Source organism: Canis lupus, chromosome 37 (assembly GCF_011100685.1).
Source record: "Canis lupus familiaris isolate Mischka breed German Shepherd chromosome 37, alternate assembly UU_Cfam_GSD_1.0, whole genome shotgun sequence".
Lineage (NCBI taxonomy): Eukaryota > Metazoa > Chordata > Mammalia > Carnivora > Canidae > Canis > Canis lupus.
In genome coordinates this window covers 16395315-16421611 of record NC_049258.1, presented here as the reverse complement: position 1 = coordinate 16421611, position 26297 = coordinate 16395315, and the positions used below count along the sequence as shown (strand labels likewise).

General features: G+C 41.4%; 1 protein-coding gene and 1 long non-coding RNA gene across 6 annotated transcripts in view; one reads left to right on the top strand and one right to left on the bottom strand.

Annotated features, from left to right (window-relative positions):
* Positions 1–22211, bottom strand: part of PIKFYVE (phosphoinositide kinase, FYVE-type zinc finger containing) — an 83315-nt gene extending 61104 nt beyond the window's left edge. For 3 of the 5 annotated variants that reach the window (XM_038585585.1, XM_038585588.1, XM_038585589.1), the window contains exons 1-8: positions 21962–22070; positions 17566–17746; positions 15056–15208; positions 14756–14791; positions 12332–12450; positions 11399–11570; positions 5899–6106; positions 3773–3862 (exon numbers count right to left, since the gene is read on the bottom strand). In XM_038585585.1, the coding sequence (XP_038441513.1) occupies positions 3773–3862; positions 5899–6106; positions 11399–11570; positions 12332–12450; positions 14756–14791; positions 15056–15208; positions 17566–17737 (950 nt within the window). In that variant the 5' untranslated portion in view covers positions 17738–17746; positions 21962–22070. Of the gene's footprint in view, positions 1–3772; positions 3863–5898; positions 6107–11398; positions 11571–12331; positions 12451–14755; positions 14792–15055; positions 15209–17565; positions 17747–21961; positions 22071–22102 lie in introns of those variants that run through there. The other 2 variants (XM_038585586.1, XM_038585587.1) reach the window with 2 other exon arrangements.
* Positions 22104–23687, top strand: LOC106558325. Its single transcript, XR_005385319.1, has 4 exons — positions 22104–22387; positions 22588–22638; positions 22896–23128; positions 23367–23687. It is a non-coding gene; the product is annotated as an uncharacterized LOC106558325 (long non-coding RNA).
* The last annotated feature ends 2610 nt before the right edge of the window (positions 23688–26297 follow it).

The following is a 26297-nucleotide window of genomic DNA, read 5'->3' as shown; positions in this document are numbered from 1 at the left end:
CAAAAATAAAATTAAATACATTGAAAGGATAGAATATAACTGTAAAGATGAAAACTGAAAAAGACTTAACAAAATAGAAAAACCAAAAAAGAAAGAAGAAAAAACAAAACAACAAAAACGAATATGATTAGACAGGTAAAGAGAAGAGAGCCATACACTACATTCTGGGTATATTCTGGTGATTTAGAAGCAACTGCATCCCAAAATTGTAAAGAAAGAAAAACTTTTATGTATACAAGATAAAATTAAATACAATGAAAGGTAATGTAACTGTAAAAATGAAAATTAAAAAAGGTTTTTAAAAAATGGAGCCCCTGGATGGGTGAGTTAAGCATCTGCCTTTGGGTCGGGGTATGATCTCAGGGTCCTGGGATCAAGCCCACCATCAGGCTCCCTACAGTGGGGAGCCTGTATCTGCCTCTTCCTCTGCGTCTCCCCCTGCTTGTGTGAATGCTCGTGTGCTCTCTCAAACAAGTAAATAAAATCTTAAAAAAAAAAAAAAAAAAGATTTAAAAATAGAGTTGATAAAGTAAGAAATTGGTAGAAAAAGGGAAGAAAAAAATAATTAAAATTAAAGACTAGAGGGGATCCCTGGGTGGCTCAGTGGTTTGGCGCCTGCCTTTGGCCCAGGGCGCGATCCTGGAGTCCTGGGATCGAGTCCTTCATTGGGCTCCGAGCACGGAGCCTGCTTCTCCCTCTTCCTGTGTGCCTGTGTCTCTGTCTCTCTCTCTCTATGTCTATCATGAAAAAATAAATAAATACATAAATCTTTAAAATAAAGACTAGAGAATCAGGGGGGCACGAGGGGGAACACCACAAAACCATAAATTCTACATGCTATATTCCCCTGGCACCTGAGTTTTACGGTTCTCAATGTTCAGTAGACCTGGTCTTGACTGGATGTTCTCGCTGATAATCTCGGGGAGGGGACTGCTGCACTACTTCTCAAGCATCTTTGACACCGGTGGAACTGCACTGCCCTTGCCTGAGGGCCAGGCTAACCAGTCTGCTCAGGATTGCTCTAGGTGGCTTTTGTTCCCTGAAGCCTTTCTGTGCTGCTGCTTTAGGCGATGAGAGTGAAAATAGCAGCCTCCCCCCAATCTCCGGCCCCAGAGCCAAAAGCTCAAGGCTCCACTCCTCAGTGCACCCTCAGGGAAAAGCAGTCAATCCCTCCTGTCTCCCTGGGTCTGCTCTCGTGCTTACCCAGCCTGTGACTGGGCCTTTCTAGCTCAGGCATGCAACCCCACTTCAAGTCTCCGAACCCTGCAGCCTCCGGCGGCACACACGCATGTCTCGAGGGGCGAGGAAGGGGGCATCTGCTGGTTCTGCTCCTCGCTGGGCCCCTGCTCAGAGAGCAGTCACACAGACTGCGCCGCTCTCTGCGGGTTATGGCATCCCCCAGCTGAGAGCCCACTCGTGGGCTTGCTGACTGCAGCCAGCTTCCCTGCTCCAATGCCTAGGAACTCTGCCAGTTGGGCACCCCCAGTCCTCCTGTGAACCCAAGGATCCTGACACCACACTGTCCCACGCAGGATGCTGCCCTGCTTCGCCGCCTGGAACGTCCCTCACCAGAGCAGACTTCTTATAGTACCAACTTTGCACTCGGCTGCTCTATCACTTGCCGGCAGCCAGCTGACAGAGGCTCTTCCCGTGAGGTTTATCTTCCCATATATCCTCTCGGATTAGCTCCTCTTGCGCCTCCTACCTTGTAGAAAAGTGGTCACTCTTCCATTGTAGAGTTGCAGCTATTCTTTTCTTAGATCTCCGGTTGAGTTCACAGTTGGTTCACAAGGACTTAATAGCTAACTAGCTGAATTCCTGGGACCAGATGAAACTAAGGTCTCCTACTCCTCTACCATCTTGGACTCCTCATCTCAGAGAATTCTTAAGGCAGTGAAACTACAGTGTGCTGTGCTGCAATACTGAATACATATCATTATACATCTGTCCCAACCACCAAAAGTGCATCACCAAGAGTGAACCCTAAATTATGGACTTTGGGTGATAATATTTCAATGCAGGGTAATAATACGCTACAGTTGCTCACCAACTGTACATATCACTCTAGTGCAGGATACTGATCATGGGGGAGGTTATGAGGTTAGGGGGTGGGGGGTACAAAGGAATTCTCTGTACTTTCCACTCCATTTTGCTGTGAGCCTAAAACTGCTCTAAAAAATGAGGTTTATTTTTAAAAAAGCAAAAGATCCTGATGTAACTTATTCTCAAATGATTCAGAAAAAAAAAAAAAAGTATATAATTAGTAACAGAGCACATGGGAAAATGTAAATTAATGAACCTTAATAAAGAATTGGGATCCCTGGGTGGCGCAGCGGTTTGGTGCCTGCCTTTGGCCCAGGGCGCGATCCTGGAGACCTGGGATCGAATCCCACGTCGGGCTCCCGGTGCATGGAACCTGCTTCTCCCTCTGCCTATGTCTCTGCCCCTCTCTCTCTCTCTGTGTGTGACTATCATAAATAAATAAAAATTTGAAAAAAAAGAATATATTAAAATTCATTATTCTTGCAATTTTTTGCAAATTTGAAATTTTTTCAAAATAATTTTAGAAGTTTTTTACACACTTGAACTTTCTAGTAGCTTCCCAGGTCACCCAGAGTAAATGGCCAAGTCCTACAATTAACTGTAAGAACACTCTACTCCAGGTACAGAGGGCCTCTTGTTATTCTTTGACAGCTTTGTTTCTTCTAGGAATTTGCTATTTCCTGTTTTCTTGGTACACTCTTCTACAAAATGTCCACATGGCTCATTCCCTCACATCCTCAGGTTTTTGCTCAAATGTCATCTTCCCAGTGAGATCTTTTCTGATTACACTATTTAAAATGCCAATCTCTACCCCTATACCTTATTGCTTTTTTGTGCATTAAATGTTTGTTTGATTCACCGCTCTATTACACGTACCTGGTTTCTAGGTACTTAATACTTGGAAGAAGAACAAATTGAAAGTATGTTAAACCAAGGTCATTCAAATGTCTAGTTCTCCAGATTAATAGCTACTTATTCACCACTTAAACTTGTAAACTTCACTGTTCAGTGAAGAGGTGTGGATATCAGTAAGATCTAGGAAGCTGAAAAAGGAGGAGGAAGTGTGCAGGTATAGAATGATTATGGGCAATTATTTCTTCTTGACTAAGAAGAAAAGAAATAATTGAGAATATAGGTAAATAGATGAATCACAAAGGAGAAATTTTTTTGTTGTTGTTGTTTTTTTTATTTTTAATTTTTTTTTTTTTTTTTTTTTTTTTTTGTTGTTGTTTTTAAGAGGTGATCTAAGTTTGCTTAAATGACAACCATAAGGAGTCAGCAAGGGGAGGTAGAAGGTACAAACATCAATAGGATAATTAATAAAAAATGAGAAGAGATGGGATCCATAATACAAACGGAAAATTAGCTTGGATAAGAGGCAGAAAAAAAGAAAACTGATGCACTCTAAATGTTATTAAGTTGGTAAGTGGTGGTAAGAACTGAGGAAGTGCCCATTTAACTCCTCTCTTCGCTATATAATAGAAAATAAGACTGTAGGCTTCCTCTGAAGCCAGCAGAGACCTGAAGCCAGTGGAAAACACTGAAAAAGAGATACTGAAGGAATGCAAGCCAGAGCTGACTAGCAAAAAGGCAAAACATAGTTTAATTCAGCTTTTGGAGCTAAGAAAGTATAATAATACTACCCCATTTTTATCTGTTTGCTCTTCTCATTACCATGAAAGAAAGAAAAATCAAATACAGAATACCAAGATTTCATTTGGCAGTTTACCTATTTCGAGCAGGAGATTTCCCAGCATCCTCTTGAACAGATACAAGTCTTGTTGAAAGAGGAGTATTTGAGGAGTCTGGATGAATCAAACTACAAAGAAAGAAGAAAAATACTGAGATAATTTGGGACAGGAACAAGTAAATCCAATTTCAATGAAGCGCTTTAACATTTAAAAGCTGATTGTTTTCCCCTGCAATAATGAGATTATGGGTCAGTTTTGTTTTCTTCTTTTAATTAAGGTAGAAACTATGGTTTTTATATTAACTACATCAACTGCCAAAAAACTGGTAGTTTATTAAGTATATGATACGCTCTTAAAATAATAACATTGGTTGGATCGGTACTTACAGAGCTCATTCATCCATAATATACACAGAATTGGGAGGATTTGGGGAGGAAGTTCTGAATTCAAGTATTTTATTTTCAGTTCACATAGCCCACTGGAATAGCACTGCAGAGTCAGACTTTGGTTCAAGTACAGGCTCTCCCTTTCTCTCACTAGCTGTATGACCTCAGGTCTATTAGTTAATTCCTCTAAACCTCAGCTTCTACATCTGTTCAAAAGAAGAAAGCTATGCCTACCCAGAGATAATGATAACTAAAAGAAAATGAACATGAAACAATTAGCACAGAACTAAAATTATTCTATCTTTGACATCTCTCAGAAAGCTTTCAAATCTAGTTTATTAGAGGAAATTTGCCAATTATGGACTCACACAAGGCCAGGTACACCTAAAAGGCATTACTAGCTAAAGTAAGAAAGAGGTGAGAATCCCTATACTTTTTTATTGCTCTATTAAATGTAGAATCAATTTTTAAAATTTTTAAAATATACATAATATATAAAGAATCATGATGCCACAAATACCAATGTACCATTAGCAATGACTCTGAAATGCCTGTATTCCCCTACCCAATCCTATTCCACTCTGAGCCCTCAAGGAAACTACTACTGGCAATTTTATATTTATCATTCTCTTCCTTTCCTTTAAGTTTAGCACATCTGTATATGGACAGTGGGTTTGTGTACTTTTTAACTTCATAAGTAATCACTGTGTGTGTGTGTGTGTGTGTATATAACATATGTACACAAACGTGTATATATAGGTATGTAATATACGTACACACACCTTTCTTTTCTGTTCCACATTATGTCCCTGAGAGTCATATATGTAGACTGTAGCTATAATTCATTCTTGACTTCTGTTTAAATTCGTTGGTTACCTATTAATTCGTCACACCTTTAAGGGGTGATCGATAAAGTAACTTATTGGAACGAGGTTAATTAAAACTCTATGCTCTTTGATATGGCCAGATTTAGTATTATTTAGAAGAATATAACTTAGCTAGAAAAAGAAAACAATCAGAAACTGATAAATCTAGGACCGTAATTCAAACACTTCCATGTAACTTGCAAGAGTCAGTAAAATCCTTCACCAGCAGGCAGTATACATATTTAGACCTACAGAAAAACATGATCCTTAGAAGGAAAAAAAATGTTACTTAGGGAAGAAAAAATCTAATTTCATTTACAAACAATATGAATACAAAGTTTATGAGCATTTTCTTTCTCTAAAAAGGCTACCTTAGAAATTATTAATCTCAATCACTTTTGTTGCCTATTCAACAAACATTATCCAGAGCATATATATGCCATACACTCTGTTGCCAGTGGGTAGAACAGTGAACAATAATAATAGAAGTCTCTCTAATCGTAGATCTTACATTCTAATTAGTCAGTATAATCACTATCTGTAAACATTCTGTGATCCTTCTGGAAGCAAGCCAAAGGAAAAGGAGGGGAGGGAACCCGGGGTGGCGCAGCGGTTTAGCGCCTGCCTTTGGCCCAGGGCGCGATCCTGGAGACCCGGGATCGAATCCCACGTTGGGCTCCTGGTGCATGGAGCCTGCTTCTCCCTCTCCCTCTGCCTGTGTCTCTGCCTCTCTCTCTCTCTCTCTCTCTCTGTGACTATCATAAATAAATAAAAATTTAAAAATAAAAAAAAAAGGAGGGGAATTCATAGGAAATAATTCAAAGAAGATAAATATTAACTGAAGCCACTCATGGGTCACAAGACTATCTGTATTTCTCAAATATAAATGAAATTGTCTTTAAGTGATATTACCTTTGCCAGGCAAAATCATCCTCTAGAAATATGTTGCGGCTGGCTTTTCTGCTTCCGACAGGTGTTCGAGGTTCACCTGGATCAAGTACAGATACAGAGGATGCGGAATCTGAGAGAGCATTCAAGTCTTCCCCAATGGAATTACTGTCTGTGGAGTGAGCATAACTTAAGGCTATTTTTCTACAGTATGTACAAGCTCGGAGGTCCCCTAGGATGGAAAACAAAACAAGAAAATTAACTTAAAAAATGATAATAGGTTACCTAACAGAACACATTAAATCCTTGGGTTAATAGTTTTTCAAGTAACGGAAAACGTTTTCAAGTCAAGACTACCAAAAACAATGTTTTCAAAATGCAAAACAATTTTACTGGTTCATTTATGTATTTTAAAAACCATTATTATGATAAATTCATCCAGGCATTCAAATTACCTCAAATATTTATTTTTTTTTTTTTAAAGATTTTATTTATGTATTCATGAGAGACCAGAGAGAGAGAGGCAGAGGGAGAAGCAGGCTCCACGCAGGGAGCCCGACGCGGGACTCGATCCCGGGACTCCAGAATCACACCCCAGGCCGAAGGCAGGCGCTAAACCGCTGAGCCACCCAGGGATCCCACCTCAAATATTTATTAATGAGTTAAGAAACTAGCACCCAATGATACCAGCAAACTCTGTTTAAGACTGTTTTTTAAAAAAATAAAAGCATTTTTCAAGGTTCTAAAAATGAAATAAGGGACAGTAGGTCTGAGCAAAAAAATTGTTTCAAATAGATAAATAAACCAATACAATGGTTTATTACAACATATTGTCCCTGGGCAGGAAGTAAGGAAGAAAATGTTAGGTCTCCTTTGTGAAGCCTTTGAGTGGCCTCCACAAGGGGGCACCGTCTTAAAAACAAATAGAAAATGGGCTTACAGACAATATGAAATATGTGGGGGAAAATATTAAACTTTTCCTATAGCAAAAGTTGAGTTGACAATGAAATATTCTTCAGAGGACAAACAACAAGGTAATTTAATACTTTCATATGCTGTCTTTTTTTTTTTTTAGAAAAAAATGCAGCCCTGCCCAAACCGAAGTTTTCATCTCTATCCTACTTTATGGTAACTATGTGTAATTCTGTAAGTTTAGTGTACCAAAAAAACCAAAAAGGTCAGATAATTAAACTTTACAAATGTTATTTAACAATTTTACCTTAATTTTTATTTTACAATTAACATTAGAAAACTGATGTAACATGTAACAAAACATTTCTTAAAGGCAACTGTACTCTGATTTTACTGTAATTATAACCAAGTATATAGTAAATGGCATTTTAATTTTTTTTTCTTTTAAAGATTTTATTTATTTGCCACATAGAGCCAGAAAGCACAAGTAAGGGGGGAATGGCAGAGGAAGAGGGAGAAGCAAGCTGCCCACTGAGCAGGAAGGCCAACCTGGGGCTCAATCCTAGGACCCCAGAATCATGATCTGGGCTGAAGACAGACACTTAATTGACTCAGCCACCCCAGCACCCCATTTTTTTTTCATTTTAAGACTACAAGTATGTAGTCCTCAATCTTGTTAAAGTATGCATATATTTTGTTAAATTATGCATATATTTTAAGATTAAGTATCACCTGTTGCATTACTCATTTCCAATGTCAAAAATCAACAGATGAAATATACCAAAACCAAGGAAAAACATAAATATTTCAAACAGGACCAAAAAAAGTGAATCCAGTCTGGAATAAATGAGGGTCAGGACCACCAACAGGCCAAAGTAGAACTGCAGTAAGAAAGTGAAATCACATCCTGCAGCAAGGTCTTTAAGTTGCCACAACAAAGGCTTGGTTAGTTTCTTACTATAAGGAAATCTCCCTTAAGCAGTCAGCTATTAGAATGAAAATGATCAGGACACAGTCAAACCTGAACTTAAAAGTTTTCATTCCATAAAGAACCTTCATCAGCAAGTGCCTGCTAAACACTTGCCTATATTATATGATGGGATACAAAGATTGAGGAGACATAGCTCCACTACCAAAGAACTTGGTCCGCTAAGGTGAAAGACACACATATAATTAAGTTGCATGACAGGGCACCTGTGTGGCTCAGCTGAGTGTCTGCCTTCAGCTCAAGTCGTGATCCCAGGGTCCTGGAATAGGGCCCCACATCGGGCTCCCTGCTCAGTGGGGAATCTGCTTCTCCCTCTCCCTCTGCCCCTGTTCATGTTCTTTCTCTCTCTCTCAAATGAATAAACTAAAAAATCTCTTGAAAAAAAGTTGTATGACAGATGCAAAGGTATTATTGCTACTGCCACCAATACCTGCTTAATATTCATTTGTCCCTTTCTATGTGCCATACATTGTTCTAAGTACTTGACAATTACTCAAGGCTATAATATACAACTGTGTGCAGCAAATATTATCCCATTTGCAATGGTTAATTTTATCTGTCAACTTGGAGACTGGTTGGTTAGTCAAAACTGTGAAGGGTTTTTGATTAACATATAATTAACATAGACAATCTGTTGGCTTTAATTAAGTAGATCACTTTCCATAAAGTGGGTATGCCTCATATCTTAGAATATTTTTGTCAAAATAACAGGTATAATGAGACTAACTGGTTGCTCCTATTACTAGACAAAGTCGAGGGGTAAGGGAGAAAGGATGACTCAGGAATTCAAATTCCCAGCTGTACAAATTACCTGGAAGTTTCTATGTCTTCCCTGAAAGAAATCATCATCCCCTATAGCCACAGAGCTGAAAATCAAACTAAGACTTTCATCCTGTAGGTGGCTAATTACAACACACACTGAATCACTAATCTTGCAGTATGACTGCTGTGAAAATGAGGGCGCTGATTAGTAAGGAATGGAATCCTGAAAAGTAGAGGGGACATACGGAAAGATCCTGATGAAGCTGGGGACACTAAACCCCAAAATTCTGCTGAGTCTTCTTTTGCCTTTCTTTGCACCCCGTCAGAGGAGATTAACCCTAATTTGTCTGAGAAATCCAAAATGGCCTGAGTTTGCTACCTTGCAAGACACTGCTTATTCTACTCAGGACCCACTCCCACTACCCTCTTTGTTTCTAGAACTATAACAGGCTGGGACTCAAGTCCCAGCAAGCCCTGAAAGGTAAGATATAGTGTGACCCACGAGAAGGTACACTACATTCCAAAAGAACCACATGATTTTTCCAATGTATATAGACAGAAACCCAGGGAATAGGTATGTAGATATATATCAGAGGTATAGAAGAAGAGTGGAAAGAACATAAAGTAGGACCCAGCTGAATTTATTGATATGAGCCCACTAAGTAGAGATTCTCGATTGAGTAACATAGTTTGAGAGGTAAAAAGGGGCCCTAACAGTCTCATTGGTTGACTGGTTGGCTGAAACATGGACCAAAAGTGGACTATACTGAAAGAAGTTGAAAGGCCAGAGCTGTCCTGGTATACTATGAAGGAAGGGATCCAAAGAATTAGGGAGATTAAATGTTAAGCAAGGTTTTACCAAGTAAGACCTACCCACTCACACCAGGAGGATCTGGAGCATATACCTTTCATGACCATGAGAAATAAATTTGTGAGGGCAGCCCCAGCATCCTTGTAGAGCTTTGTGGTCACTCCTCTCTGTAGGTCAGAAATTACAGTGGGAACTGCTGCCATTGAATTGGGAAACCTAAATGCAATGGAGACCATTAGATCCCAGGGTGGCCGGGGCAAAATGCTGGCATTTAATCATGCCAATGACAAGGTGGGCATGGATACTATAATAGACAGTAGAGTCAAAGCAACAATCAGAATAGTCTGGCTTATAGTGACCTATGGCACTGATCATGGTATTCCCAGAAGTGAAGTCGATGGGCAGTCTACTAAATTCTTAACTAGATTTGTATAAGAACTCTAGATCAAGTGGACAGGAGTCTAACTTAAATCAAAAACAGTCATGGCCTCTCAATTAATTCTAAGACTTGAGCCATTTACAGACCCAGAATTTCTTGAATGGAGCAGGGAGTCTGGGTCCCCTTGAGGAAGAACCTTGCTACACTGCCAAAAACTTACTATTAATCTTTCTACCAGCCTTCCCCAAAGGGACCTATAGCCTTTTACAGGGTAACTGTGTATTGAGAAAAAGGTAACAGGCAAACCTTTGGGGAATTATTGGACTTTGGTCTAATTCCAGGAGACCCAAAATCTTATTATAATCTATTAGTTAGAACAGGGGCTTATAGAGGTCAGGTGATCAACAGAGTTTTGGCTCAGATCCATTGGATAGTGGGTTCAGTGGTTATTCTGTGGTTACTCCTCAGTTATAAAATATATAATTGGAATCAACATTCTCAGCAAATGTCTGAGTCCCTACATTAGTTCCCTGACCTATGGAGTGAGAGCTATTATGGTAGCTCTGGCCTCCAGAACTGTGAGAAAATAAATTTCTATTGTTCTAAGCAATTCAGCTTGTAGCATTTTGTTATGGCAGCCTGGAGAAACTAACACAACCATATTAACAAGATTTTATCCTCAGGGTAACAGGAGCTCTGAAAGGGTTTTAGGCAGGGGAATACCCCATGGGCTCAAATTAACATTTAACAAAGAATAATGACCAGAGTGTGCAAAAGGAATTAGAGGTAGGAAAAAACTAAGGGTAAAAAATTATTTGAGGGCAACCCAGGTGGCTCAGCGGTTTAGCACTGCCTTCAGCCCAGAGTGTAATCCTGGAGACCTGGGATCGAGTCCCACATCGGGCTCCCTGCATGGAGCCTGCTTCTTCCTCTGCCTGTGTCTCTGCCTCTCCCTCTCTCTCCCTGTGTGTCTCTCATGAATAAATAATAAAATCTTTTTTAAAAAAATTATTTGCAAGGCTATAGCCACAATCTTGATAAAAGATGACTGAGCTCTAAACCCCTAACAGTTTGGCGGGGGAGGGAAGCGGGGGGAGTGAATGAAGCTAAGAGGAAGATTTGCATGGTAACAAAAATAATTTGAGAGATGCAAAAAGCGTCCTCCTTTTGGTAACTTCTGCCCACCTTCCACTCCCAAATCACTGTATAAATCCACACACCATTGTTTAGTGTTTTCTGCTTCAACAAATAATTTAAAATTTCCATATTGATAAATTTATGAAAGAATATGAATAAGATGCAATTTGCTCAAGTACAGTGTCCTATAACTTGGGGATGATCTGCATTTTGTAGAATAAAATTTCTTATAGTGATAATATATTAGTAATCTATCCTAGCCACCTTGTCTAATAAATATTAATGTTCCTGTGGTTTTTCGCTAGCATCTATGATACACTATCTTTTACTCTAGTTATTTATGAACCTCTCCATCTATTTTATTATTCGACTGTAAAGTCCTTTAACGCAAAGCTGCATCTCCCTAGCTTCTGTCCCCGCCATGTCTCACACATGAAACCCAAAATAAAAATTGGCTTAACATCGGTCCTGTATTACAACTATTTTATAGTTATGACCTTTAAAAACTGTAAAACTATCAATAAAATGCATTTACCTGTATAGCCCATAAATTTTCCAGGGATTTCTTGATTACAGCAACGACTACAAAAAATCTGCCCACATAGGCGGCAATGATGTCTGCGTCTGAAGGTTGTAAATTTCTCACTGCAGTCATAGCACTCTTTACATTGGCTGTCTGGCATCCAGTATTGCTTTAGGTCGCTATCCTGTAACAGTAACAATTATGTGAAATTGAAAATATGAAAAGATTCAAGGACGAATGTAATGCTAATCAATATCCTACACAGGATTTTTCTGCAGAAATTGACAAACTATTTTGAGAATTCATATGGCATGGAAAAGGCTAAAATGACCTTTAAGGCAGCCTTAAACAAGAACAAAGTCGAAAGACATATTATTGGCCATTAAGACTTACTCTAAAACTAGAAAATTTGAAAATTCGTTCAGGGATAGAAAAAAATAGAATTCTAGAACAGAAAAGAAAGCCCTGACACACCCTCACACATGTATATGGACTTATGACAAGATTTATAATGCAATCAGTGAAGAATGGTCTTTAAAAAAAAATATGGCACTAGGTGCAATTAAACATGCATGAAGAAAAACTAAAGCTTGGCCCCAAAGCTTCACATGAATAATAAAGTTTCTTGAAAAAACCATGAAAGACTATTTACTGACTCTGGGCTAAATATATACTTCCTAACCAGAAAAGCACTAACTTAAAACAAAAAGCACTAAAAAGAAAAAAAAAAAAAAAAAAAAAAACAAAAAGCACTAACTATAAAGGGGGGGAAAAACTGGTAAATTAAAATTAAGAATTTATATGTAAAACTACGAGTTCATACCTGGAGGAAGTACTAACTAAACATTCTTTTGAGTCGAGTAGCACTATGCCATTTTTAGTAAGTATAGTACAAGCCCCATATAAGTGTTTAATAAATAATCTTCTAAAGCCCCTAGAGAGTACCTGGCTTTTCCCTTCCATGATTTCTTTGAGGCGTTTTAATACTGTGCTGAGGCTTCGAAGCTGAACAGCTGTACGAGGGTCATGACCTCCAAAGGTAGGTTCTGCTTTCCTTCTTGTGTCTGAGCCACATTTACCAAAAAAAAAAAAAACAAAACCAAACAAAAAGCAACCTGGTTATTCGTTCTAATACCTGTACAAAATAAAATAAGGTATATATGTGATGCACAGTGCCTTTATGTTCTCCCAGCCAGTGACATGGATTGATAGTTAAAACCAGTCTTTATAAAGGTACAAGGCTGTTGCAAGTCCATGTAAAACACTGCTTCACAAGCAAGAGTTATCTAAGAGAAGCACTAAGATCACTGACGGTTTTGAGGCCTCAGACAGACACACTACTTAAATGGCCCCAAAATTCATTAATGATTTATTAGGCTCTTTAGTCCTAAGCCATAACAAATACCTGCTAGAAATTTAGCAGAAGAAAAAGCAATCGCTGAGTTAACCTGGCTCAGTCTCTCCAGTCAAACAGTTCAGTTTAGCCTACAGACCGAGTTCCTAAAGCCTCATGAAGCAGATGATCAGAAAGGACTTTAATAACCATGTCCCCAAAGACTGACAGTGTTCAGAACATACAGGGTGGTAATTTACCCATAAAATTCCCTTCACAAGGTCTAAACTGATGAAAAATGCCAAAGCATTGCTAGAACTCCAATCCTACCCTTTTCTGCCACCTCCTCAACGCTGTATCTCCAAACTGGAAGGGATCACTTACACTTTTTTTTTTTTTTTTTTTACAACTTTTGGTTGGGTGAGACAGAAAGGATTACCAAAAAATAAGAGGTTCTGCTCTAAATCTAAATTGACAAAGAACTTCCCAAGACAACTGAGTAATACAAATAATTATCAAAAGTGCACCTATGTTGAAAAACTTTAAAAACTTTGTATTTCTATAAATAGTAATATGCTAATTTCAGCAGATACCTCATGTGTTATCACTAGAAAACAATGTGTAAGTATTAGAATGACCAAATTTTTCTTGAGTATCACAATATAAAGCAAGTGTCCATAATTTGTAAGTTAAAAAAAAAAAAAAAGGCAGATGAAGCTGTTAGATTGCAATGGCTGTGCTCCCATGCAGGGACAACAAATAATTATGAAGGCCCTTGAATTTAGCTCCTTAGAAGTAAAAGAATACGAACAGCATCACTCGCTAGAAGAGGAAGAGCAAGGCTATTCCTGGAACCAACAGAATCACAGGTCTCAGAAGAAAGCGAAAGAGTCCTGAGAGAAAATCTGGTCTAGCACTCTGCCCTAAATAACCTTAGGTGCTTCTCTTGTAAAATGGATATTACATAATTAAATGATTTTCCTAAAGTCACAGTGCTAGTAAATTGTGGAATTATAGCCTTTTAGTAGAAAAAGGAACTTGATTGGTCAGTATCAGGCTTCTAAAGCTTAACTGCCTCTAGCAGCTAAGGCTGAAGGAGCAGTGGGGATTGCAGCAAACTAGACATTACAAGCTCCACCTAGTGATATTTAAATTTAAGTTTATCCAAACACTAAGGCAAGGTGTGACAGGCTGTCAGTTTGTAATCCCTAATAGAGTCTAGTCCTTCTCCATAAACAAAGAAATTCTATGCTTAATTCAGCATAGGTCAGGTTCACATGCAAAGGCGTTTACTGAGCTTAAAGGTTAAAGTAGGGATGGTCTCTTCCTTCCAACCATTTGGAGTAAAGGAAGAGCTTCTTTCTCCCTCTCCCTCCCTTCCCACCTTCTAATTCTTCCTTCCAACTGGCTGTTGTAACCCAGGCTGAGGCTCATTGCCCTAGGAAACAGGCAGAGGTGATGTAGCCAGCTCTGCTCCAGTCCTCAGGAGGTTCTGAACCAAGTCTCGGCTATTAGATACCCTTCTGCCAACACCCATTACCTGTGCCTGCCTACTTTTCACTCGAGGATCTCTCTCATGGGGAAGAATGGCCAGACAAGACAGGTCTGGAGTTCAGGGACACCTGACTTCCAATGCTGCACCTCTTTCTCTATTATGCCACCTCTCACTGCCTTTCTTCTATCACCTTGAGCAGGGCAAACCACTGTGCTGAGTTTAATACTCTAATAGAAATAAAACATAAAACAACTCACTTTGCCTTGTCTCTCAATTCAGGTACTGATCCCCGCCCTATACTCATCAGAAGAACATGAAAATGAAGGAGATGACTATAGTACACCAGGACAGAGAACAAACAGGCAAGAGCTCAGCTTATCCAGCCACAATGACAGTCTATACCCCAACAAGGACAGACGGCCAAGAGCAAGTGGCAGCCCACTAACGGAGTTGAGAGTTCCGCAGCCAGAGGCATGCACACCACATGACACTAGCCATCCCAAGAACAGATGCAGAATTCATTCACAAAGTTTTAACTAACCTGTGTTCTCCTGGGGATGTGGCAAACTGTTCTCTTCTGAAACCCAAGCAAGTAATTATCAAAAAACAGTCAAGAGATCTGTGCTTGGCCTAAATTAAAATTTAATAAAATGCTTAAGAATTTTTTTTTTTTTAGGTACCAACGAATTCTTTCACTACCAAGGTAACAGTTTCATTAATTCTGAAGAGCACCTGACTATTCCAAACAGCAGAAAAGTAAAGTTAATAAACAACCTGGGAAACACTGTGACTGGAAAAAATCTAACACGAGAGAGAAATGAAACAAGAAATACTGTCTCACCTAATACGGCTGACGATCGTCGCTGGAGTTCCTCATTAAGCTGCTTTTTATAAGGTGTAGGTGACCTCACAGACTGTGTTCTTGAAGGGAGCTGAGGGCTGGTCCAACTTCCACTTAGACACTGCTGCTCTCCCTGGCCCCCTTCTGCTCGCTCTGTAGCAATGGAAAGCTTGGCATTATTTGAAAAAAGTAAGACTCAAAGTATAGCAAAGAGAAGGAATAGATGAAATTCTTCAGAAAATAATGTATATATGTATTTACTCGTGTAATTAAAAATTACATTAAAAAAAAAAAAAGAAATCCAAAGAAAATGGCACAATTATAGGCCGGTATTACATCCTTGGTATATGTGATCCTCAGTTTTTTTACTTTTCATTAGAAATATCTTGAGCATATTAAAGGAAATAGATTGCAAGCTTTACATGACTGCAGAGATTTTTTTTTTATCTGTTTTGTTTTTGAGATAGATCCCATGCACTATTAAAACCATGTAATAGTGGGTAGTAGTATGTGCTCAATGAACATTTGGTGAATAAAAAGATTACTTTCTAATAATGACTAAACATAATGTGGCTCTAATGTGACTAAATATAATGTGTTCAATGAGATCATAGAACAGAAAAATGAATTTAGGTAGAAACTGAAGAAGTATAAATAAAACACGTACTTTAATAACAGTGTGTCAAAGATAGTTCATTAATTATAGTAAGTATACTACAGTAATGTAAGCTGATAATAATAGGGAAAACTGGGTATAGGAGTATATGAGAACTCTCTTCTATCTTCCCAATTTTTCTGTAAATCTAAAAGTAAACAATAAGATTTTTTAAAAAGTCATCATCTTAAAAATGGACTAATAGGAGATTTTACACGGCTTTAAATATGACTACTACTAAAAGTCAGTTACTACTATTAAAATTTCTCCTGAATAACCCTCAAATTCCTTACAACAAGAGGGATTATTTTCTAATGCATGTCAAATAATACAGCCCAAATAAAAAGTAAATATACAGGCCATATTTCTTTTTAAATTTTTTCCAGGTAAAAAATGTATTACTTAAAAAGAGCTCACTTAAAAAGTACCTTTCCACTTCCAGTTATGGAATGAACAAGTCATGGGGATGAAAGGCACAACACAGGCAACATAGTCAGTGGTACTGTAATAGTGCTGCATGGTGGCAGATGGGAGCTACCCCTGTGGGGAACACAGCATAATGGAAAGACTTGTCCAATCACTATGCTGTACACCCGAAACTAAAGTAACACTGTGTCAGCTATACTTCAATGAAAAAAAGGAAAATAAGATTCCAATTAAAAAATATTCTGTAAAATAATTGGTGTGTTCCACAAAAATGCCAGTCTCACAAAAGACAAAGAATGAGAGACTAAAGATGGATGAAAACTAAATGTAATATGTGACCTTGGACTGGATCCTGGAAGGGAAGTTTTCTTTTGAGGACAAGCATTTGTTTGGAACACAGACTGTTGATTAAATAAAAGTACTGCATTGGGATCCCTGGGTGGTGCAGCGGTTTAGCACCTGCCTTTGGCCCAGGGCGCGATCCTGGAGACCCGGGATCGAATCCTACGTCGGGCTCCCGGTGCATGGAGCCTGCTTCTCCCTCTGCCTGTGTCTCTGTCTCTCTCTCTCTCTCTCTCTCTCTCTCTGTGTGACTATCATAAATAAATAAATAAATAAAATTGAAAAAAAAAAAAGTACTGCATTGATATTAAATTTCCTGAAATAAATAAACAGTATCTTTAAGCTAAAAGCATCTTTTCTCTTGGTATTACTACATTTACACCTTAATCTAATGGGTTTAAGTCAACAGGCATGCTGACAGTTTCAATTTTGGAAAAATAAGAACATTTCCTCCCATATGCTGATTCTTCTAGTTTTATGGGTTTAATTAAAATCTTTTGGCCATTGGGGGATCCCTGGGTGGCTCAGCGGTTTAGCGCCACCTTTTCGGCTCAGATCTTCCACATGATCCTGGAAACCAGGGGTGGAGTCCCCTGTCGCGCTCCCAGCATGGAGCCTGCTTCTCCCTCTGCCTGTGTCTCTGCGTCTCTGCGTCTCTGCCTCTCTGCCTCTCTCTCTCTCTCTCTCTCTCTCTCATGAATAAGTAAATCTTTAAAAAAAAAAAAACTTTTGGCTATTAACCCCTACAAGAACAAAGTCCATTCTGTGAACTTAAGAGAGTTGAAACATTAAGGAAGGGGGGCTGGGAGAGGAAAAAATGCTAACCTCAAAGAGATGCCTCTTTTTAACATTAGTTTTCAATTCAGATCTTCAGTTACCAATAATTAGTAAGATTACAGGGAAAATTCTAGCTTTCTCCTCTTGAGCAGTAAACCCCAGTAGCCCATGACCAAAGCTGTCTCCTTGTTGACAGTCCACATTCTTGCCAAGACACAGCCTGAAAGCTGAACAAGGGAATTTCAGAGACTCACACCTGCAGGTTCTCTGACCCCGTCTGAGAACACGGCCTACCTTTGTTAAGGCCTACCTTTGTTAAACCGAAAGAGGTTGACGAAAGAACTATACGCTGACTTGAAAGGAGGTTCGTCCTGGTCAGGAGTCAAAGGTTTGAAGTGTGTGAGGTGAGAAGGACTAGTAGGAGACCGCGGCAGATCATTAGCAGTGTCCAATGTTGGGGAAGTCTTATCATCTGTGGCCATCTCATGAGTCTAAAAAACAAAAAACGGGGGGGTCCTACGTGAGCTCAAAGGTTGATTCCAAACAGCATCCCTAAATGTCTGGAAAATCTGACTCTGAAAATTCAGACCTCCGAAAACCAAAGAGTGAATCGATCTGATTTAGCACACATCGCAAACTGAGGATTAAAAACATTGCAGTCTAGATCGTAAGGGTCTCAATCGCCTGAAACTATGATCACACAGCTAATCTAACTCTCACCATTGCGATTCAATCTACAGAAAATATCTAGATCATTAACAGTTTGGAGGCACAGTATAAATGTGAGCAGGAAAAAAAAAAAAGCATTTTGACATAACATATCTTTTTCCTTTTAAGATTCGTTTTGGAAAGACAGCTACTCAATAGCTCTTTAAAATTATAGGGAAGGGACGTCTGGATGGCTCAGCGGTTGAGTGCCTGCCCTTGGCCCAAGGCCTGATCCAGGGATCCTGGGATCAAGTCCCTCATCGGGCTCCCTGCAGGGAGCCTGCTTCTCCTTCTGCCTATGTCTCCGCCTTCTCTCTGAGTCTCTCATGAATAAATAAAATCTTAAAAATAAATAAAAGTAAAGTATTAGGAGAAAACTGGTTTTATATATGCATGTTAATTCCTCAAAATTTTTTGAACTTATTTCTATTTTTTTCTTTTACACAAAATGTAAGGCAGGGGCACCTGGGCAGCTCAGTCAGTTGTGTCCAACTCTTCTTGATTAAATGGTCTCAGGGTTGTGAGATCAAGTCCCGTGTGGGGCTCCACACTGAACGTGGAACCTGCTTGGGATTCTCTCTCCCTCCCTCTGCCCTACTCAAGCTCTTTCTCTCCCCTTACCCCCAAAACTAAAACATAACAGGGCCTGGGTGGCTCAGTCAGTTAAGCGTCTGACTCTTGATTTCAGCTCGGGTCATGATCTCAGGGTCATGAGATAAGACCAGGAGCCCAGCATCTGGGCTCAAGCTCAGCAGGGAGTCTGCTTGAGATTCTCTCTAAAATAAATAAATCTTTTTAAAAAATTTTTTAAAAACAAAAAAAGGTAAAACATAAATATTTCCAAGGAAAGAAAAGTCATCCCTTAATGACACTTCTGTATAAACTCGAGCTATGTCTTATCACGTCAAGGACTAAATCAACAAGCTGTTCCTATCATCTCTTCTTCTAAGCACATGAACCAGGCTTTTCTCCTTTTAAGAGTAAACTCACAAAGACATTAAAATGAAGATCTTAAAGGGTTTTTTTCTAAATACCTAAAATTCCTCACCAGAGGGAGGTTACAGGAAAATACCAGTATCTGTTTCCTGCCATATTAAGATCTCAAATAAATGAGAACCATAAACCACGCATAACTAGTCATCACAGTGCTATAGTTTGTCATCTAATTTACATGTTACAAAGGGGACATCATATTCGCAAAATGTTTTTCACTTTCAAAATCATATCTACAAAAAAAAACCAAAACAAAACAAAATCATATCTACCACCCCGTTTTACTTTTACAAAAATCCTGGAGGTCACACAGAGCTAGACTTATTAATACATTTTACCTTTGAGCCAACCAATGTACACAGAACCTAAAACAATAGTCTGGAGGGTCACACATTCAGTGGTAGAACTGTAATTAGACCCCAAAGTTTCATCCTGAAATTCCTCTTTAGATCAAACTGATTTTTGTAGCTCTTCATAGACTTCCAATTCTAGCCTATCTGAATTCTAACTACTCAAGACACAGCCTGATTAATAATTGATTAATTAAACACAGCAGAAATGAAACCATGGACCTGAACATGATTTGGCAATAATGTTTATTGGTTGGAGGAGGGGGAGGAAAGGAGGAAGAAAAAGAGGAAGGAGTGTTGAGGAAGAGCAGAGAGGGAAGGAAGTAAGGAAGGGGTTGGAGGGGAAGGAGGAGGAAAGGGGGAGAGGGAGGGGAAGGAGGAGGAAAGGGGGAGAGGGAGGGGAAGGAGGAAGAAAGGGGGAAAGGGAGGGGAAGGAGGAGGAAAGGGGGAGAGGGAGGGGAAGGAGGAGGAAAGGGGGAGAGGGAGGGAGAGAGAGATGGAGATCTCTAATATCACCCTGTATGGGGGAGAGTAGTCAACAATCCATATTCCAGCATAAAGGATTTTGAAGCAAGCTGCTGACTAAGTGTAGACTCACAAGGGGGTGGGAGGGGAGGAAAAAAAGGGGAAGAAAAAAAAAAAAGAGCACTAATAAAAAAGGATTATGTGCTTACAATAACCCTCAGGCCTGGGAAAACAGTCTACATTTTACTTTGACACAAGTAACATCAGAAGCAGAGTTAGCAATGTGCATAAAGAACCTCAGCATAACTTCTTGGGGTCACCCACAAACAAAACCAATTAATAAGCTTTAGAGATGTACTAAAAATTACCATGACAACACTCAGCAAGTGTAATCTCTGAAACATAAATGTAGTCACAGAGTTCACCTTAAAAATTCCATACTGACACTGGGGTCTTGAAAAAACTGCTTTACAACTCTCATTCTCTGGCAGCTTAATAACTATCTGTGATGTACACCAGGACTCTTTGCTAGCTGATAAGCAATTAATTAGAAATAGGAACCTACTCTCCCACATGCCAGTTCCTTTGCCTCTTTTCATTTGGTGGCCACTGGTATATACGGACCCATCACATACTATCTCCTTGATTGAGCCAACATGAAGGCTAATCAGGTGTTAAGCAGAGAAAATAAGCCTGATCTAGCCAATTTCAAAACATAGCAGATGAAAAAAAAAAAAAAAAAAAAAACCATCAACTGAATCATTTCTGAATACGGTTTTTAAAACTACTTAAAAACATATCCAAAACAATGCAGGTCAGCTGAAGACCAGAAATGTCAGTTTCCATCAACAAAGATTTTTTTTGTTCGATTTTTCATCAACATGCCAACAGATACACTAAAGCAAGACCACGCGTGATCCGTATTACTCCTCCCAGAAAGAGGAAAAAGGAGAGCACAGAGGGGAAGAAAAAGGGAATGTAGTCTTGCTCCACAGAAGAGACTTAACCTGCCCCAATCTGAGTCAGAAACCCAAACCCGGGCAGCGGTTTGATGCCGCCTTAGGCCGGGGGCGTGACCCCGGGGTCCCAAGTTCGAGTCCCGCGTGGGGCTCCCTGCAGGGAGCCTGCTTCTCCCTCGGCCTGTGTCTCTCTCTGCCCCTCTCTCTCCCTCTCTGTGTCTCTCATGAATAAATAAGTAAATATTTTTTTTAAAAAAACCCAAGCAAAACAGAGAACAATCAATAACAAAAAAAAAAAAAAAAAAAACAAGGTCATTTTTTAATCCTGACGGAGTTGAGGGTTTTGAAGCAGCCGGAAAGCAGATTTAAGTAAGTGAGGAATAAGAGGGCGCAGTACCCCGAGGCCAACTACCCCTACCCTCAGTAGGGCCCTTATTTTAAGGCCGAGGACGGGCTGATCCCATGCGTGCTGATTTAACACGGAGAGGCCCGCACGCTTCGGATAAACATAAACAACCCGCTTCATACGGAATCACACACTTGCCACAGCTCTTGGCCCTCCTGAAACTAACAACCCCCGTGTGGGATAGGAGGCTCTCGATCCCCCTAAGGACACCATCGCATCCCACCCTCCCCTCTTCCTCGGGCACGTCCCCAACACGGGAAAGAATACCCAGTGGGAAACCAAGCCTCCTCCTCAGCCGCAGGGAGAAACAGAAGGACGTCGAGGGGCAGAAGCGGGGCAGAAGCGGGGCAGAAGCGGGGCAGAAGCGGTCCATCCTCTAAGGAGGCGGGGGCTCCTCTGCAAAGCCCACTGCCGGCGTCGTGCTCTGCAAGCAGCTCGGGAACTTTCCTCTCCGTCCACGGAGGCACCGCGGACGCACAGACCACGAGCTGAGCCATCAGAGTGGGGACCACCTGGCCCGGGCACCCCCCTAACCAGCTCGGGGACACGGGACGGAGCGGGGGGGGCTCGGGAACTTCAAGCGTCTCCACGGAAACCTCTTGCAACACAGCAGCCGCCCCCCGCGCCCTTCCCCGCCCGCCGGGCCAGGGGCAGCTGGCAGCCGGGGGTCCGAGGGGCCGGGGGGCGGGGGGCGGCTGCCCGCGGGCACAGGGTCTGCTCCGGCCTCCCCTCCGCCCCGGCCCCGGCCCCGGCGCCCCCCACGCCGGCCGGCCCTCTGCCCCGCTCCCCACGCCAGCCGGCCGCGCGCCAGGCCGCCTCCCTTACCTGCGCCTCCCGCCCCGGCCCCGCCGGCCGCCCGCCTCCCCAGCCGCCGCTTCACCGGCTCAGGCGCAGGACGGCGGCCCCGGAGCGCACGGGGGGGTCCTCGGGCCGCCGGCGGTTGCGGCAGGAAGCGAAGCCACTTACACGGTGGATGCGGCTTCTCGCTTCCCGCGGAGGCCCCGCCCCCTGTTGCTCCTTCGCTCCAATCGGCAACTCTCCCGGGCGCCGGCTCCGCCCCCTCCTTCCCGGCCGCGCCTCGTTCGGATCAGACGGCCAGGCCAGAGGAGTCGAGCTCAAATAGAGTCGTCAGGGCCCGCCGGGCGGATTAGGCCGCCTCGGCCTTCCCCGAGGACGCCAGGGCGACTGCGCGCGTGAGCATCACGCGTGCGGGGTCACCGGGCGCGGGCTGGCCGGGCCCCTGCGGTTACCGTAAGTGTCCGAAGATGTGGGCCCCGTGGGATGTTACCGCGCTCCGCGCTCCGCGGGACTGACGCCTCCCATCACTGGCCGTGGGACCTTACACAAATGACTACGTTTTTCAAGCTCCTGCCCTGTAAATTGCCCAACTGTAAATTGGGGCTGAGAACACCCACTTCACGGGGTTTTTTTTTCTTTTTTTTTTTTTTTAGGATAAAGTCAAATGTTGCGTGGAGAGCGTTTGGCACAGTGCCTGACCCCCAGTAAGTGATGAAGCGAGCTCTGTAGCTCGTCTTTTCATTCGGGCTTCGCGCTGCACCAAGACTGGGTGCAAAGAAGTCTAGCCAGGCCCGCGTGGCTCGGGGTGGCCAGCGGTAGTGCGCCCCCGGGGCCTGCCGGGAGCCTTGTGCGCGTAGCTGGAGAACACCTGCCCAAACCCGCGGCCCCCGATCGTGGGGCTGGGCCGGGGCGGTCAGAAAGGAAACCCATAGTGACAGACTGTTTAAATTAAATGCTTCAGGTCCTGTCCTCAAGAGTTTTGGCAAATCCCCACCCAGCTTTCCTGGAGCTGGCCTCCTCGAAGGCTGAAGGCTCCTACGCGTGCAAGGAAAGCCGGATCACCCTCCTCGCCAATCATCCCGAGAGCCGCGAGCCTCCCCTTCCATTCCTCTACTACCACCGGCCCCCATCACACCCCTCCCCCCGCCGCAGCACCTGGACTATCATGCTCCGCAGAGAATCTCATCTACCTGAGTGAGAAAGCCAGGGTTCTTGGGTGTGCCCCCCCCCCCCCCCCCCCAGCAACCGCTTCGTTGCAGCGCACATTTATGGTTCTTACGGAGTCTTCTCATTGTGGTGATGCTGTGTGGCAATCTATTGTAATAGATCACTGTGCCTAGTATGTACTTTGCTTACACTGCTCTGTTAGGTATTAGTTGCATTTGTACTCAAAATAGCTTTTCCTTTCTTAATATCGATTCCTGTTATCCAGTTGATTAAACAAGGAGGCCATGGAGACTGAGAGAGCTCTGATGCCTTGGTAGCCCATGGAAGCAAACCCAAACTTAAGCCTGGAATGAATGCCTCGAGGTTATGAATTTGAGACCTAAGGATAACCAATCACCAAAAAACCACCCAGGCTTTTTCAAGTAGGGCAACTGCCTAAGCTGTCGTCAAGCAAATAATTGCTTGCTTTGCTTTTGCCTCTTCTCTATAAAAGTCTTTCTCCTAGCTCCTGTCATTGTAGTGCTTCCAATCATGTCACATTTGGCAATGCCCAATCCCTGCTCAAATAAACTCTTAAAAATTGCAATATGCCTCAGTTCATTTTTTAACAGTATCAGTACAGATTCGTGATTTTTTTACACTATAATTCATTACTGTGCCACTTTTTGACAGTCAAGTTTTCCCTGATTAGTCCAGTGAGATCCCCTTCAAGCAGAGCTCCTGTACCTTTGACATGCCTTCCTCACTTTTTGAGCACTTCCTTCCTTTCTTATCCAATAATATATACCAGACTCACCTTGAACCATCTTTGCTCCAGGTCTATAATTAGTTCTGTAAGGATCCCTGATTGCCTTTAGTAGAGAACACAAAGATGTTTTTAAAAATCATGAAATTCAGTTCTGCCTAGGAAGTAATGAAATCGGCACACACTGCATGTGAAAACATAAATAGGTATATCCCTCCTAGAAAGTGATTTGATGGATCTAACAAACACCTTAAAAATGTTTATACCTCTTGATTCAATTCAATTGCAATTCTAGCAATTATGCCTAAGGAACTAATTCAAGTGCAAAGTAGAATGTAGTGAAATATGTTTTTCACAGTTATTTAAAACAGTAATAAATAAATAAAAAGGAAACAAATATCTAACGAACACAAACAACATGAAAGTAATACAGTCAAATGGACAATTACGCAGTCTTTAAAAATTATACAAAGACTTTATAGAGCAATATTCGTCATTTCATGGTCAGTCTTCTTGCAAGAATTTTGTTCTGTTCCCCCCTCCCACTAATTTTTTTTTTTTTAAGATCTTATTTATTTACTCATGAGAGACAGAGAGAGAGACACAGGCAGAGGAAGAAGCAAGCAGGCTCCATGCAGGGAGCCCAATGTGGGACTCCATCCTGGGACTCCATCCTGGGACTTCAGGATTACACCCTGAGTCAAAGGCAGATGCTCAACTGCTGAGCCACCCAGGCATTCCCCCCCACAACCCTCTCATTCAAACTTCAATCCCCTATAGTATGACTTCTTTCAGAATCATCCTAATAGAATTATTCTTCTCAAGCTGCATTTGTGTGAGGTCCTCTGACTTGCCAACATTATTTTCAGACTTTGTCTTCCTTGCCTTCTCTGCAGTAACCCCTCCATTTTGGAAACTTTCTCTTTGGTTCCCATCAGTCTGCGCTGATTTTTCTACTACCTCCCAGACAATCCTTACCATTCTCTTTTTAGGACTAGTTTTCCTCTACCTGGCTGTTAAAGATGTTAAGTATTCCATGGAGTTCTCACTGAGGAAGACTTTTCTTCTAGCTTATGACCTCATAAATTCCATGGCTTCCACTATTATACATGCTTATATTAGTTTGTTAGGGCTGCTATAACAAATGCCACTGACTGGATGGCCTAAACCACAGAAATTTATTTGTCACAATTCTGGAGGCATAGGCTGGGAAGTCTAAGACCAAGGTGACTTCAGGGTAACTACCTTCTGAGGCCTCTGTCCTCAGTTTGCAAATAAATGGCCATGCTCTTGCAGCCTCTTCACATATGCATCCCTCTGTGCACACACATCCTGTGTGTCTAAATTTCCTCCTCTGATAAAGACACCAATCAGATTGGATTAGGGCCCATGAATATGACTTCATTTAATCTTAATTACCTCTTTAAAGGTCCCGTCTCCAAACACAGTCACATTCGGAGGTATGGCAGGGTTAGACCTGCAACATATGAATTCGGGGAAAAGAAGGACACACAATTTATCCCATAACAATGCTAAAGATTCTCCAATTTCTCTCTTTAGCTCAGACACCCCTCCTGAACTGCAGATACATGTGGCTAACTGCCTCCTTAACATCTCTATCTTGCTGTCCCACAGGCATCTCAAATTTAACAAACCTTACACTTAACTCATTATCTTGGCCATCAAACCTGTGACTCCCTCTATAGCCCTTCTTTGTGGAAGGGCACCCAGTCACCCAAACCTGAAGCCCAGAAATCACCTGCACTGTTCTTTCTCCCATAATCTTCACAGCCAATAAATTCCAACAAAGTGAAATTCCACAAGGTAGAGTAACTGTTCATTCTACTTCATTTCTTTAGATCATCAAACTGAAAACACAAATGCCTTAATGTATTTATGAGAATCCCCTATTATCTAGATGAGCATCTTATAACCAAATAATGACAGAAATTTTATAGCCCATGTTTCTATTTATGTTTACAATGGTAAATAGTATCAACTAATATTAAAATATTCAGATTTTCTATTGTCCAAATGAAAAACAAATAATGTCAAGGCATACAATATCAACCAAATGAAGAAAGATGGTGTGCTAAATGAATCCTCCTGTGACACCCAGAATAGCCAAGCTAAATTCAAAAGAACAAGAATATAGGGGATCCCTGGGTGGCTCAGCAGTTTAGCGCCTGCCTTTGGCCCAGGGCATGATCCTGGAGTCCCGGGATCGAGTCCCACGTCGTGCTCCCGGCATGAAGCCTGCTTCTCTGTCTGCCTGTGTCTCTGCCTCTCTCTCTCTCTCTATCATGAATAAATAAATAAAATCTTTAAAAAAAAAAGAACAAGAATATAAGCAATGAACTCCATAGTCACATTTAAATCCATAACAACTTCAGCCAAATAGTATTTGTTATATCTAGTTAATGTTGTTAATGGGTGATGTATTATTTTATA